This window comes from Halyomorpha halys, unplaced genomic scaffold (assembly GCF_000696795.3).
Source record: "Halyomorpha halys isolate HHAL.00 unplaced genomic scaffold, Hhal_1.1 Scaffold458.1, whole genome shotgun sequence".
NCBI classification, from domain to species: Eukaryota; Metazoa; Arthropoda; class Insecta; order Hemiptera; family Pentatomidae; genus Halyomorpha; species Halyomorpha halys.
Genome location: NW_027113640.1, coordinates 395,103 through 409,782, shown reverse-complemented (window position 1 = coordinate 409,782; position 14,680 = coordinate 395,103). Strand labels below are relative to the sequence as shown.

General features: G+C 28.9%; 2 protein-coding genes across 2 annotated transcripts in view; one reads left to right on the top strand and one right to left on the bottom strand.

Annotated features, from left to right (window-relative positions):
- The window catches only part of Lmpt (Limpet), a gene marked incomplete at its 5' end in the record, with an annotated part of 767,445 nt that overhangs the window by 424,798 nt on the left and 327,967 nt on the right, over nucleotides 1-14,680 (top strand).
- LOC106683019 (adult-specific cuticular protein ACP-20) lies at nucleotides 4,552-5,273 on the bottom strand. The gene is made up of 3 exons (XM_014424222.1): nucleotides 5,205-5,273; nucleotides 5,007-5,093; nucleotides 4,552-4,929 (listed from the first exon to the last, which is right to left on the bottom strand). The coding sequence occupies exons 1-3, from the start codon at nucleotides 5,211-5,213 to the stop codon at nucleotides 4,621-4,623; spliced, it is 405 nt and encodes a 134-aa protein (XP_014279708.1). The 5' UTR covers nucleotides 5,214-5,273; the 3' UTR covers nucleotides 4,552-4,620.

The window sequence follows — 14,680 nt, the reverse complement described above, 5'->3', positions numbered from 1 at the left end:
TTTGTTGTGTAAAATAAGAAAAAATCCGAATCATTGTATTAAAAAATTTTAATTTAAAAGCGCTTCTAGTAGAGTGGTTAATTTATAATACAAATTTTGATTATTGTAATAAAAAATTAGAAGTTGTAAGTTATTTTTTCTATCAATGTCCCGGCTTTCACTTAAAAATGTTAATAAAGATTTCTGATCATATTAAATGAGTTTAAGTGTAAAAATAATCACATAAGCACAAAGATTTAATTAAATTTCTTTTTTTTTAAAATTAGAAATAACACGTTAGATTGGTTGTTTGCATTTTAGAAAATCTTAAATACAATTTTTAATAGACACAAAATATAGAAATATAAATTGTCCTTCTTTGCTACATGAGTTGGTCCAAATTGCATTTATACTGACTCACACTATAGCAATATATCAGCATTTTATTTTTCTCAGCGGTCTAGGTTAAATATGTTTTTTTCCCCTTGGAGAAGTGTCCTATATTTTTCAACCTAGTATCATCAATAAAACTATAATTGAAATGTATGTATCTACATTTGCATATATATTACCAAAATTATTTTAATATTGTTGTATCTGTCATAATTTACACAACAGTAAATTGTGTTTCGTAGAGTCACTGAATAGACAGTTTCATTCATTGAAAACATCCATTTATGGTGATTCACTTAATTTATACGTATGTTGGATTATAATCTGCCTGTTTGATGACAATAGCGATTTTTATTGTTTTAAATTTTAAATTCTTAACTTCTTTTTTAATGACAATAAATACCCATGAAGTTTAATTTAGTCAGTACGGAAACCAATACGAGAAAAAAAAGATATTTATAATTAGGGAACTGAGATAACGATTATTTTTTAAAACATTGATAATGTTATATTTTATATCATTGGAGCTACATATTTGCATTATTTTGCTTTGGGAAAGGTAGCTCTCAGTTTCTGAATCATGCCACAATTGTTCAGTAATTATATAGTTTCTATAATACAAATATTTATTTCAACAACTTGAAAAATAGATAAATATTAATATTGAATTTTGTTGTGTGATAGTTGTATGTGCTCCCATTTAATTTACTACTAGTGTCCATAAATTTTACTTAATATCGAAGGACCCTTGATAGAGAAAGTAACGGGTACTTAGAAGAAAGGAAAGAAGAACAACAATTATTTTTAAACAATAATTATGTTACATTGTACATAAATTAAATAAAATATTTGCTGCATTAAGTGCTTCTGAGAAATCACTCAGTCCCTAATCGTGCCAAAAATTTTTAGTTATTTCCTTAATTTCGAACTACAAAAAATTATTTCAATTCGATTTACCAGTAGTGCCCTACTTCTACATATAAAGACATTCAATCAAAAAGGATAAGGAGAAATTACGTAAGGGTTTTCGAAATTCTTCAGTTCAGCAATGAACCCCAAATATATACATATCGTAGGTTTATTAATAAACAAGAACATTTCACAAATGTGTTGAGACACTTTCTCATGTCCGTGTCTATAAAAAAAAAATATTTGTTTCGCAAAAAGATTGGTTGAAAGTTGTCGTTTGTAGGTGAAATACTAAGCCTGCTAACCGGTTTTGGGTTCCGATTAAGATAAACCACTACATGCTCTAGAATATTGCTCTTGTTTTCCTCATTTGGCATGTCAATAACCATTAAACGGTTGTATTTTTTGTTAGTAATCGTAATAATTGTAGACTAACTTTCTAATTTTCTGTTTTTTGTGTGGTTTGGCTTTATTAAAAAAATATTTTATTTATTTCAATTTTATCTCAACCTCATGTTTCTGTAATAATCTATTGAATTTATAGATCATTCGAAGGACTTATTATAGTACTTAAGGTTATAATAGTAAAGGAAAGGAGGAGAAATGATACTCGGAAACAAAAACTATATTCTTCTTCCTATTTATTTTCATTCTTGTAGTTCCAAGCTGCAAAGTATGGACTTACATTCCTGTTCTCGACAGTATCACCCAAGTATATCCAAAAGTTAAAATGAATATAAAAATTATCTATATAAGAACGTGGAATAATAAGAAGAAATAAGACAATTAGTGATAAAATATACAACAAATCTGATAAATTCCTTAAAATGTATATGATATGAGACGTTATAAAACCATGATAAACCCGGTTATTAGAGTTGGTCCATTATATATAGCATTATATATAAATAAACAAAAATAATAAAACTTGGAAATTGATAAATCTGTTCTTTTTATTTAAATCACATTTCACTATTTGTATTGTTTTTATCTTAGTATTTTAAAATCGTTAATAATTCTCAGGTTTAATATTTTCCTTTTACTTCGAGGTTATAGAACATTTATTTAAACTATGAATTTCCGCAACTTTCTTATGTTAAAATATCTTTCTGTATTAATTTCACAAATTTTAGCTTGAAATGTCGTTCTTGGATATCAGATTGAAAGATCTAATAAAAATAAATAATACAACTTATATTATTATGGTGTGTTAGTTTTTTTAATCATTATTTTAATTAATACGAATATTTCTTATACAATTGGACGAAATAGTTTTTTACTAAAAATGATTAAAAACATAATTTTAGAATTTTCCTAATAATTAATTCCATACACGATTTTTTTTCGTTTACATTTCATTATCTCATTATTATATTTGAGTTTTTTTAATTAATTAAAAAATATAATTTTCATCGTACTAAAAAAAAAAAAATTTAATAATATTTAATATTATCTTTTCTTCCACTCTCTCCAGAGTGTATTTTACAGTTATTTGTACAAACCTATTTTCCTTATTTTGCAAGCAAGGAGTTCATTTAAATTATTATAATACTTAAATTGAAATTTTTATTATTTAAGAAGTGGTTTTAACATATTGACAGTTTGTTTAACAGTTTTAAAAAAAAATGTGCTTGTATGTAATAAATGTAATATTTTGTTGAGTTGTTTTGTTTTTACTTAAACAACAATTTAATTAAATAAGGTGGATCCAATCTACCAATTCACCTGAAATGATTGAATATATGTATTTAAACAATTCTTCAAATTTATGTTATTGGTTTATTATTTTTTGTACGTTTATAATTAATAGTTGACTTTTTCCGAAATCTGTTACGGAGAATTATTAATCATTTATAAATCAATGTCTTTTACATGCTAATTCAGTCATTGTTTAGTAATAAAAATTATTATTTATACTTTGATAATTATTATATATAGATGCTAATTTCATACTATACACAAAAATAGCAGATTGTTGATAGGAAGGCACCACCTGTCAAAAAAATAGATCTATTCAAGATAATCTTGAAGGATGTATTTTTATCTGATGTATTTGTATTTGTTTTATTTTTTTAAATATGTTATTTTATATTGTATTTGACTTGCTGGTATTTAACCCTCTTTGACTTTTTTATTTATAATTTTTTCTTATATCTTTATATCGATTTTATTTTGGGGGGAGGGAGGTATTTCGCTTTTTATTGGTATCACCTGTGTATAGACAATCAGTGATGTACAATGTGTATTTAGGGTTTGTGGAGAATCCTTTTCGCTTATTTATTTATTTAATTGTTTTATTTATGTTAAACTTTATATCAATAGTTTAATAACTTTTCAAGTTTTATAACTGTTTGAAAAGCTTTTCACATACTTTTAGTTTTAGGCGCAATCTTTGTTTGTTTAAGATTTAAGATTTAACTTTATACTTGTAAAAGTTCGTGTCAAGCTTAATTAAATATCAATCCAATACTGGCTTGCTAGATCGAGCCAGCAGATTTTTGAGATTGAATTTTATAATAAGGGAATTACGTTGATATAATTCGTCAAATTATTTTTTAATCTTGTCTTATATCATTTAATGAATTAAGTAATAAGGAAGAACCTTTTAAGTAAGAAAGGTCTTTAGTCTCTAAAGGTACCTTTTAGGTAAGAAAAGGACCTTTTCAATACATTTTTTATGCATTTTATAAGACTTATTTAATAATTATTCTTTACAGTATCCATAAGTGAACATTTCTACTAATTTAAGAATTTCTTTTTTAATTTTGCTTAATCAATTTAGTGAAATTGATTTTGTATATTATGTTGCTTTATACTTCTACTATATTTGTTAAATAAATTTTATTAGTTTTCTTTCCATTTAATTCTTTTTTGTTATACTCAATGTTCAATAAATTCTAGGACAATGATTCTTAACCTTAGATCCGCAGATCACAGATGGACCCCGGAATGTTCCGGCAGCACATATTTTTGTGAAGATATATTCTTAGGCGTATATTGATGATTTTTACTGGCTTTTGGCTGCTAGCAAAAATACTTGAACACGCAACTGTACGAAAAAAAAGTGATTTTTAGTAACCTAATTTTCAAATAGTTTTCGAGCGGAACATCTTTTGCTTCGAGAGAGGAACGAGTATGGGCCTCACATTGTTCTATGTCCGGCTTAATGGTCCGTTAACTTCAATTGGTTAATAACCAGGGAGAGTATCATAGTTAAAATCAAGCAGTAGAGTACCTTAATATTTGGACTCATAAAAATAATATTCCAAATAAATGACAATTATTTTATTATAAAAATATAAAAAAAGAAAAATTCAATATACATGCTGATTGTCATTCTTAGTAGTGGTAGTTGGAGGAAGAAGAGGCACCACTGCCGTCTCCACCAGAACTGCCGTGGTAGGTCTTGAAGAAGGTCTCAGTCGAACCCTTTACAACTGGATGTACAGCGTGTCCTTTCTTCTCTACGACGGCGTTGAATCCGTTCTTCTTGTCGGCGGTGTAGTGGACGATCCTCTCGGTACCGTCAGCATCCTTAAGGGTGTAGTAGCCCTTGACGACGTCTCCTTCCCTGGTCTCTTCTTGCTTCTTGTCGTCATAGGTGTGGGGATCCTGGACGGCGTAGTCGAATTTGTAATGGGGAGGTGCCTGAAAAGTCAATCCATAAGCTATTCTACTCGACTTATACCGTTTAGATTTGCATGAATGAGTTTGTATAATCTTACATAGTAATCAACATGATGCTCTTCCTGCCCCTTGTAGTAACCGTATTGTGCGAATGCAGCGCCGACGAGGCAAAGAAGAATGGTTACCTAAAAAAAAATAAATACATTCATTTAAAATTTAAAATGAAACAGTTTGAAAACTGTAATTAAGTTTTTTTCCGTATATATGCATAAAAAACTAAGTGGTTGGACCGCTACCTTGTACATGTTGACTGGTTTGGAGAACGATGTCGTCTTGTATTGCCTCTTCTCGGTGGCTCTTTTATATTCCGCGAATTCTCCCTCTACCTTCTTGCTAATCAAATATTTCTTTATTCCAGCAGGTTTCGTCCAGGAGAGTAGTCATTTCATAAGGCTCCAAGGACAGTAGGTTTAATATTTTTAGTCATATTTAGAAAGAGATCTGAACTGATGGTAGATAAGATATCTCTGGAGCAAATGATTTTTTTTATTCATTATTTTAACAATCTTTTATTTTAAAGTTATGATATATCCCATTGTAAATATTCATTTGTTACCTAATTTAGATTTCGACTTTAGAATGTGTTGTAGTCTAAATAAATCTTGAGCTCAGATACAGTAAACTATTCAAATACCATACATGCAACATTATCGTACATCTAATTAGTTCAATGGAATCTCTAACTATACCATCGCCAATGTTAAATTATTTTTTTACCGAAACATCTTATTTATATATTGCATTAAAATATACCGTTTATACGCTGTAAATCAAATGCTTGATAAAAGAAAAAGAATTGAAATATAAAAAGAACTAATAGGTTTAATAAAAATTCATAAGTTTTTAATTATATTGCTTAATAGGAAACGTAAAAATTAATTATTTCTTCCAATTCTTCTTTTCACTCACAACAAATTTCGTCTTGGCCCATTAACGCTTATTAATCCCTATATTAAGTCAAGTTTTGACGTAAGAATCCAATAAGAGCTTGACAGTGTAAAAACAAAGAATTCACTTCATAAAAAAAAATTATAATTGAAAAAGAAACTTCAAAATCTGCCTGAGATAAAAACTTTAAATATAACAAAAACGATTGTTAAAAGTTTCTATAAGAAACAAACAATATCTGTGGTAGTTAACTAGGTTGATCATTTTATTTATTGCAAACTTTGTACACTCAACGTTCCCACATTTCAATTTCACCGCAACTTACATGCCTCATTATTTATCTATTATTTATGTAATTAACAAATAACAAAAAAAAATCTATTGCTCTTTGTATCCCATCAATTTATCAATCTACACTTTCTCCGAGACATAGCCAAAACCGAATAGGTGTTCTGTGAAGGATTCCTTTAGTAAAATTTTAATGGTTAAAAATTTTAATCAGCCTATATATTAGCCACTGATAATATACCGACCAACACCATTTCCCAATTTAAGCCCCTTTTTCAAAGTTTCACCATTTAAGGATTTATTTTATGTTTAATTATTTTTAAAGGTAAGATAAGACCGGAATTTATTTAGGATCTCAGTTGGTCATTCTCCCGGAAAGGACTATTATTTTTATATGGTATTTGCTTGTACTCTTATTTTTTATCTTTTTTTATTACTTTTTTTTTAAAAAAATATTTTTGTTCAATATTGTGGGAAGCCAATAAAAAATTTATTTTGAACATTAATTGCAAAAAATATTTCTATATTAATATTATTTTTTTCACACAGTTTTCCAATTTATTCACTAGTTAATTGAATTTCTTTCCTTCTGTTTAGGACAGAAAATTCTAAATTACAAAAAAAAAAAATAAAGGTAAAAACTTAATTTATTAATTCCTATCTGCTGCATCTTCCTACCTGGCTGCATCTGTCATATTCTGTCCGTGAGTAGAAGGCTAAATTAATATTCCTTTACTCCTAACCAGGAGTATAAAATTATTATTTACAATTACAATTACCGTTTTCTTATTTACAATTCTTTGTATGCTTTTACTGCAATGAGTATACTTCTTTTAATATTAATACAAATTTATTCTCATCACGCACTTTTAATTGATTATAAGCATATTTAAAAATGATTAGGTATAAGCAATGACTATTACTCTGTATTGTTTTAGTATTAATGACCTTGCAACGTAATATTAATAATTATGTTATATGTTACATTCCACAAATTAATTAATATACGCATTTTATCTAATTTAATATGATGTATTATAATTACATAGTAGAATTTACTTGGAATTCCAGAACCCTTATACTGCAAAACACCTCTGCTGTGCGGGTTTCCCGTCGTATCTTAACGGCGCAATTCACGTCCCGCTGATTGGAGGTCTATCGTGCTAGTAGACATTCTTCAAGTCCATGATTTTAAATTTTATGAAAGAAAAGTTGTTGTTTTTTCCAAGCTAAGAATTGTTTAAAAAATAAAATTATAATGTAAAATATTCTTTTACTTATATTATATTAGTTTTAATATAAAATTTGCGTTTGAGGCATGATTGTATTTGTAATTGTATGTATATAAATTGCGTATACGTAAATTCATCCAGTAATTAACTGTTCGAGAAATGTCGCTTTATGGAATCGATTTTTCACATTTTTTCGATTTTCTCCATAACAGCTCTAAATATTTTAATTAAACTCGGTAAACCAATAAAAAATTGAGTGTTCTTTAATATCAAATAGTTATTATTCTCATTAAAATAGATTAAGAGGGCTTAAATGCCTGAGTTTTCTTTAAAACTTTATGTAAAGTACCTTTAATTTTGATCATAAAAAAATAAACAGTTTTCATTGTTGGCAATAATTTGGAATGTACAATACAAATTATCAAAGAATTTAATGCATAACTAATGGTGAAAAAAAGGCAACTTGATAAATCTGATTAGAACGGGTAATGACTAATTCATTATTTTTTTGTTATTCTACTGAGTTCTTAGGACGAACAAAATTTATATTTCCTTTTCCCGTCTCGAGGAACCCTAAAATGTGAACTTATTGTGTTATAGCAACAGTAAAATCACTTAAATATATTTCACAAAGCGCACGTTTACTTTGCCCTAATTCAAATGTTTTGGTATCGCTAGAAAGACGTCATTTCTCCATTTCTGGTGATAGCGATAGTGTATAAATTTACTATCGTAGGCAATTAAAAGTAGTCGTTAAATATCTATATAAACATTTTCTTATATTTCAACGATCAATTAGAGTACCATTTTGTACTATTTGATATTTTTAACTCTCTTTTGATGTCATAAACTTTTGAAGTTAATCGATTTAGTACCTTAGGTACTATTTATAATCAGCATATCAGTACTACAAAATTGGCAAAAATCGTGGCACATTTGACGAAATAAAAATTTTTGACTTATTTTTTGGCGCTTTTGTAAATATATTAAAGAACACTGGGGTTATTTTCTTTACTACGGTCCTGCTACAGACTTTCCTAAAGCTGGTACGGTCGTCACAAAGTAACCACAGGAATACGTTAATTATAGAACTAAATATAATATTTTTTTGTCAGAAGTACCATTATTTATTTATTTATCATTTAAGCAATTAATTGCCACTATAAGATTTGTGAAAATGGCATATAAATCAAGTTTATTTTTGGTTTCATAACCGATGCGTCAATAGTATCAAATCACATTTCTATCATTCTACATTATATTTCGTTTCCTGGAGTTAGTTAGTCTTTTGGATAAAAAAGATTTAAAGGAGTTTATATAAAATTATTTAAATAAAATATTTATTGTCAAATGACATGGTATAAAAATAATATTTATATCACAATTTATTGAAGGTAGAGATGGCTTAGAAGTGGTGAGAGACGTCAGATCCTTGATGTTCACCAACGTGTGGGTGGATCTGCTTCCCGTTCTGGGTGACGACCGCTTGGAAGCCGTTCTTGTGGTCGGCTGTGTAGTGGACCTCCCTGAGGGAACCGTCAGCTTCCTTCAGGGAGTAGTAGCCTTTGACAGAGTCACCGTCCCTTGACTCCTGATGGGACTTGTAATCGTCGGTGTGGGGGTCGTGGACGGAGTACTTGAAGTGGTAGTTGGGGTGGCTATCCTGGAAATAATGTTTTTTGATTAATTTAAAGTTCGGTTCTAATTAAAAAAACGAACTAGTTATTATTCAGGAATATGCCAGAGATTTTATATTGATTGGAAAATCGAGTCAATTTTCCAGAACAAGAACATCAGAAAAGTCGTCACTACCATCCCTAAAATAATTGATATATAATGATAAGCTCCCATAATCGAGGGAATAGGGTATTAAAGCTCTTATTGTTTATTCATACTGTATATACAGGACAAAATAATGAAAAACCTAATGATAATAAATAAAAGAGAAATTCTGGAAGATTATTGGTTGACCGTGTGTAAAGATGAAAGGAATATGGTCCGGGTGCGGTAAAAAAAAACTCAAATAGTAGAATATACTATTTATTGAGCCAACGTTTCGCCCCACGTTGCAGGGCTTCGTCAGAGCTATTTTGACGGCAGTCAAAACAAAAAAAACCTGACGAAGCCCTGCAACGTGAGGCGAAACGTTGGCTCAATAAATAGTATATTCTACTATTTGAGTTTTTTTTTACCGCACCCGGACCATATTCCTTTCATAAAAGAGAAATATAACAATAATAATAATAATTAAGTATCACAGCTTTTAAATAAGTGAAAATTAGCACAGGAAAACAAATTAAATATAAGTAAGGTAATTAAAAATAAGTATGAAAATCGTTTTTATGAATTAGGATAGCTGATTTGGAGGTTAAAAGGTAAATATAATTTAAATTAAAGCATATAGTATAGGCGTGTACGCTGCGGCAGGATCCCTAAAAAGTTAATGAACACCTAGGAAAGTCTTAGTGGTAGACCGAAGCGTAGGTGGTTTGTTTTCATATTTATCTATTATAAATTATAAAGTTTATTACCGATGTATTGCTATTTTATTTAAACATTATTATACTTGTAAGTAAAATTTTATATCAGATACAGAATATGTTCTGCTCGTAGATAGGTTGAGAGTTAAATTAAGCGCCCGAAGCCTTATGAATTTGTACTATATTATTATTTTGTTTCTAAATATTGTTACAAAGTTGATTTGAAACTCAGAATATTATTTTTAAAAACTTGCTGAATTATAGTAACATATTTGATTGGTCGAAACTAAAATTGAATGGTGTATCTATAAAATGAAAAACATTACGTTTTCCTTATTTTCTAATACCCTAATTTGTAAATTTAATTACTTATGATATCTATCATGTACATTATTATGAATATAACTATTAGTGAAATAAATATTTATGTATTATGAAAGATATAATCATTTAAGCACAACCATTTTCCAGCTCTATCTCTCGGCAGTGGGACCAAGATCTGTTAATAACAATTAACGTCTTACGTTAATGTCTAACGAAGCTGTTAATAACGTAACAGTTGAGACATTTTCCAGACTGTTTTGTCAAGTACTGAACGTCTTGGGCTATAGTAACCTCATTTATCCTCCACTGATAATAATGTTTTTAAAAGTGATGAATTTTCGAGAAAACTCTTCAAGTTCGGAATTTACATTTTAAAAATAGGACTCTATTAAAAATGATTTTAGGTTGAAAATACTTAAAATAATAAATAAATATTTGAAAATATGTAATACTTACATATTCTTCCCCTCCACTGTGCTCATAGCCTCCTCCATACTCGTGTTCGTATCCCACACTTTCATGACCTCCTTCCAGCCCTTCAACTCCTGAAAGGTATTCGTGTCCTTCCCCTTCCGAAAGATGTCCGATGCCCTCGCCTTCCGATAGATATCCATGACCCTCAAACTCAGCTCTGGCGATAGCCACGATAGTGGCAACTCCGAGTACGATAATTCCCTGAAAATAAAGATTATTTAATTAATTACTCAAGTTTTGTTTACAATTATTAACTTATCTAATCAATAGTACTAAGTTTAAGCGACAAACTGGTTAAAATTAAAACACTGTAATAGAAAAATTTAACATTTTAAAAACTTTTATTTTTTTACAATGTTCTATGGGCTAGTGCCACATTTAGGTAATAAAATTTACCATTAATTTCTGTATTTATGTCATAAAAATTTTATTCTGAAACCCTTTATGATCTTCCTAAGTCCAAAATTTTATCAAATATGCATTAAGTTCCCTTGAATGCAGTCTTGTGGTTTTGAAGAACTAAAGTGCATAGAAATAGTGGCAAATATTGAGCTACACCAAAAACAATTTTATGATTATCCTTTGTCAAAATTGAAACTTGATCATTAGCTTCATAAAAACTTAAAATTGATAAAAATTTATGCTATCATGCTTTTCAGTGATTATTATATTAGTATTAGCATTATTATTAAGGGACTGTGCTACTAGCGTAACCGACCCGAATTCGAATCCGCCTATGGCAGATAATTATTCTCTGTTTCACTGTCAGCCCTGTGGATATGGGAGCCCTCCGAGGTCCATCAATCCTCATTAATTGAGCTAAAATCTAGCGGTCGATCCTGATTCTGACCAAACCACCTCCTTGCAAAATCGTTTCTCTAGTAACAGTACTTCCTTACAAAGTATAACAATGTACGAGGCACAACAATATCCCTGACCCTTTATGAGCTGTAGCGGTACGTATTTAATTAATTTTAATTAGTATTATTACTAATATGAATGTGTTTCATAGAGACAAAGGCTATTGTATTTTTACAGTAATTAAAGACATGCACTTGTTTTCTGAAGCCCTATGTAACAAGAAAACATCGGCGAGAAAGGAATTGTAAACTAATCATACAAAAATAATTATACTGTTCACAAACCGTCGATCATAAACACAGAAATGTTATTTTACCTACAGTTGGAAAACATAGACATGTGACACATAAACATGTAGCCTCAAGCATATAGTAAACTGATATAACTTCGTGGAAATTCCTCGGGGACAAAAATAATACTGCCTTGTTACGGCTTTATTATTGAATGCATTTAGAGTTACTAAAAGGGAATTAACTTTTTCTGAGAACAAAAAAAAAAAATGAAAAATCCACGAATGTTACTGTTACCATACTGACTGCAAACTTTCACTCATTTTAGCATTTCGTACAAATAAATATATTGATTTTGAAACATAGTGTAACGTGCTTTAAAAACTTCTAAGTCAGGGGATTTGGAACTAAATTGTACATTAGAAAATTTAAACGATATCACGAATGATATTTTTGAAAAATTATTAATAAAATAGTTATGGAAACTTCTCGTGTAGAAAAGTAATTTTTTTTTTAATTTGTGACACCTATTTGACAATTTACGTTTTGTCTGAATAAGTTTCAGTTAGAGTTTTAATTTGTCACAAAACCAACTATTACATATTTAAGGTTAGAGTGTGCGAGGACTGACAGAAGTAGTTTTGTGACATAAAGTTGACACTCATAAAGCAAAGGTCCCTTTTACGAGATAAAGTTCGAGCAGTAAACCTTTTAAATTGTATAAGGAATTTTTTTGTTAGTCAATAGTCAATTTTTGAAAAATTATTAATTAAATAGTTATGGAAACTTCTCGTGTAGAAAAGTTATTTATTTATTTTTTTTAATTTGTGACACCTATTTAACAATTTAGGTTTTGACTGAATAAGTTTCAGTTAGAGTTTTAATTTGTAAAAAAACAAAACACAAAAAAAACTATACTGTTCAAGAGTAGATATATTAACTTTTATTAGAAAACTCCTCATATGTGAATGAATTCACTTATTTTCTTTTTTATGATATGCACTAATCTAAAAGTAAATAAAAGTAAAATGATTAGGTAATCAAAATTTAAGTAACAACACACTACTTTGTATTGTTGCTAAGAATAGTACGATTTGAGTTACCTGTAAACTGTTCATGACGACCGCTGGACTGAGTGTGCTGCCATGCAAGAGTCACTCGAGCTTTATATACATCAACCTGTGTTTCGCAGCATGGAGATACAGTCCAGTTCCTGAATAGCCTAAAGAAGGTGAAAACACGTATTAATTAGACGTGGTGCCGTGAGCCTGATGTAAATCCTGTTAACATAGACTCATCAGATGTAACTGCTTAAATTTCCATTTGGTTATTCTGCTGAGGATTGTAGGCGACTTGATGGCGTGCAATTCCGTTCCGCTCCCACACAAGGTGAGTAAAGCCTGTTGAGTGCTTATTGAATTACAGCCCAGTTACCTAACATCTGCCGGTAGTCGTCTGTAACGGTATTTTTGTTTCTTACCTTCCTATTACACTTTAGTCAGGTCCATTCCATCTATAATGTGTAGTTTTGTACAACAAACATCTTCATAAAAAGGTATGTTTAAAGACCATATTATTTATTCATTAATGCGAGGATAAAAAAGAATCACATAGATATCTTGTTTTTTCTTATAATATAAACAGTGCCATTATACCAAGCAAGGGTCTATACATATACTATAAGACAAAAAGGTCCTCCATAGATATATTTATAATTCAGAAACAATTTATATTATAAATTTTATTATTTTATATATAAAAAGATGGTCAGGGTTGCGGTCAAAAGAGAAATAAAAATAGTTTACAACTATTTATTTTCCGACGTTTCGCCCCATTTTGCAGGGCTTCATCAGGGCTAAAAAGATACAAAATGATACAATGATAAGAATAAAAATACAAAGATAAGATACAATGATAAGAATAAAAATACAAAGATAAGATACAATGATAAGAATAAAAATACAAAGATAAGATACAATGATAAGAATAAAACAAGTAACAATAGCAAGAGCAAAATTTCTTTATAAAAATACGTAAAATATAAAGCTAAAAAAGTACAGGAGATGCACATAAAACAAAAACAATACGGGGAAGCGAAAAAAAAATTATATAGAGATAAAATAAACGTCATGAAAGAATAATAGAATAAAACAATAAATAAATAAATAATAATAATGATATAAAATGATATTATTATTTTATGTTTGTTCATTACTTTAATTCGGTTTAGAAGTCCAGAACCAGTGTCCCATAAGGTTGTGTTTTATCAAGAAAATTTTTTATTTTTTTTATTTATATTTGTCTATAATTAATATTTTGTCCATTGCCGATGAGTACACACGAGTACAGGAAGAATTCCCACTGAGAAGGGATATTATTTTTATTACAGATTTATTAAAATCTGAATACGTACCTCTATGTATCAAAACAACTTTTTTCTTTTTATTTTGATTAACAAAGTTTGTAATTTTGTGTTTTATTGAGATTTATAATTTTTTTTAAAAATTGAATATATAAATATATTTAAAAAATAGAAAGTAAACTTGATGTACTTTCGATGACTGGTTCTAAAGTTCTGAATATCCGTTAGATAAATTCAAAAGTTTTAGCATGGATGATTAATTACCCCTGAAAGAAAGATTTTTTTGAGGTGGTATTCGCTTAAATCACTTAAGCACGACTTTTTCTAATGTCGGCCTTGATTCCATGTTATATAAATACGGTAAAGATTCCATATTAATATTTTCCCCAATGACATTCTCTCAGTAGGGATACAATAAATCAAACCTTTTTTAAAAAATATGAAGATGGTCAGATTTGCAGTCAAAAAGAAAAAAAAAGTTTTCAACTATTCATTATCCGAAAAATATTTCATTTCGTTTTTCACTTTTTTAAAAAACTTCGCGACTTGATTTTTGACCTCTTGAAAGTTCTT

What these genes read in the sequence shown, in the direction of transcription:
- LOC106683019 (XM_014424222.1), bottom strand. An exon ending in AGCATCATGTTGATTACTAT is followed by an intron (nt 4,930 to 5,006) that starts GTAAGATTATAC and finishes TTGACTTTTCAG; the next exon opens with GCACCTCCCCATTACAAATT.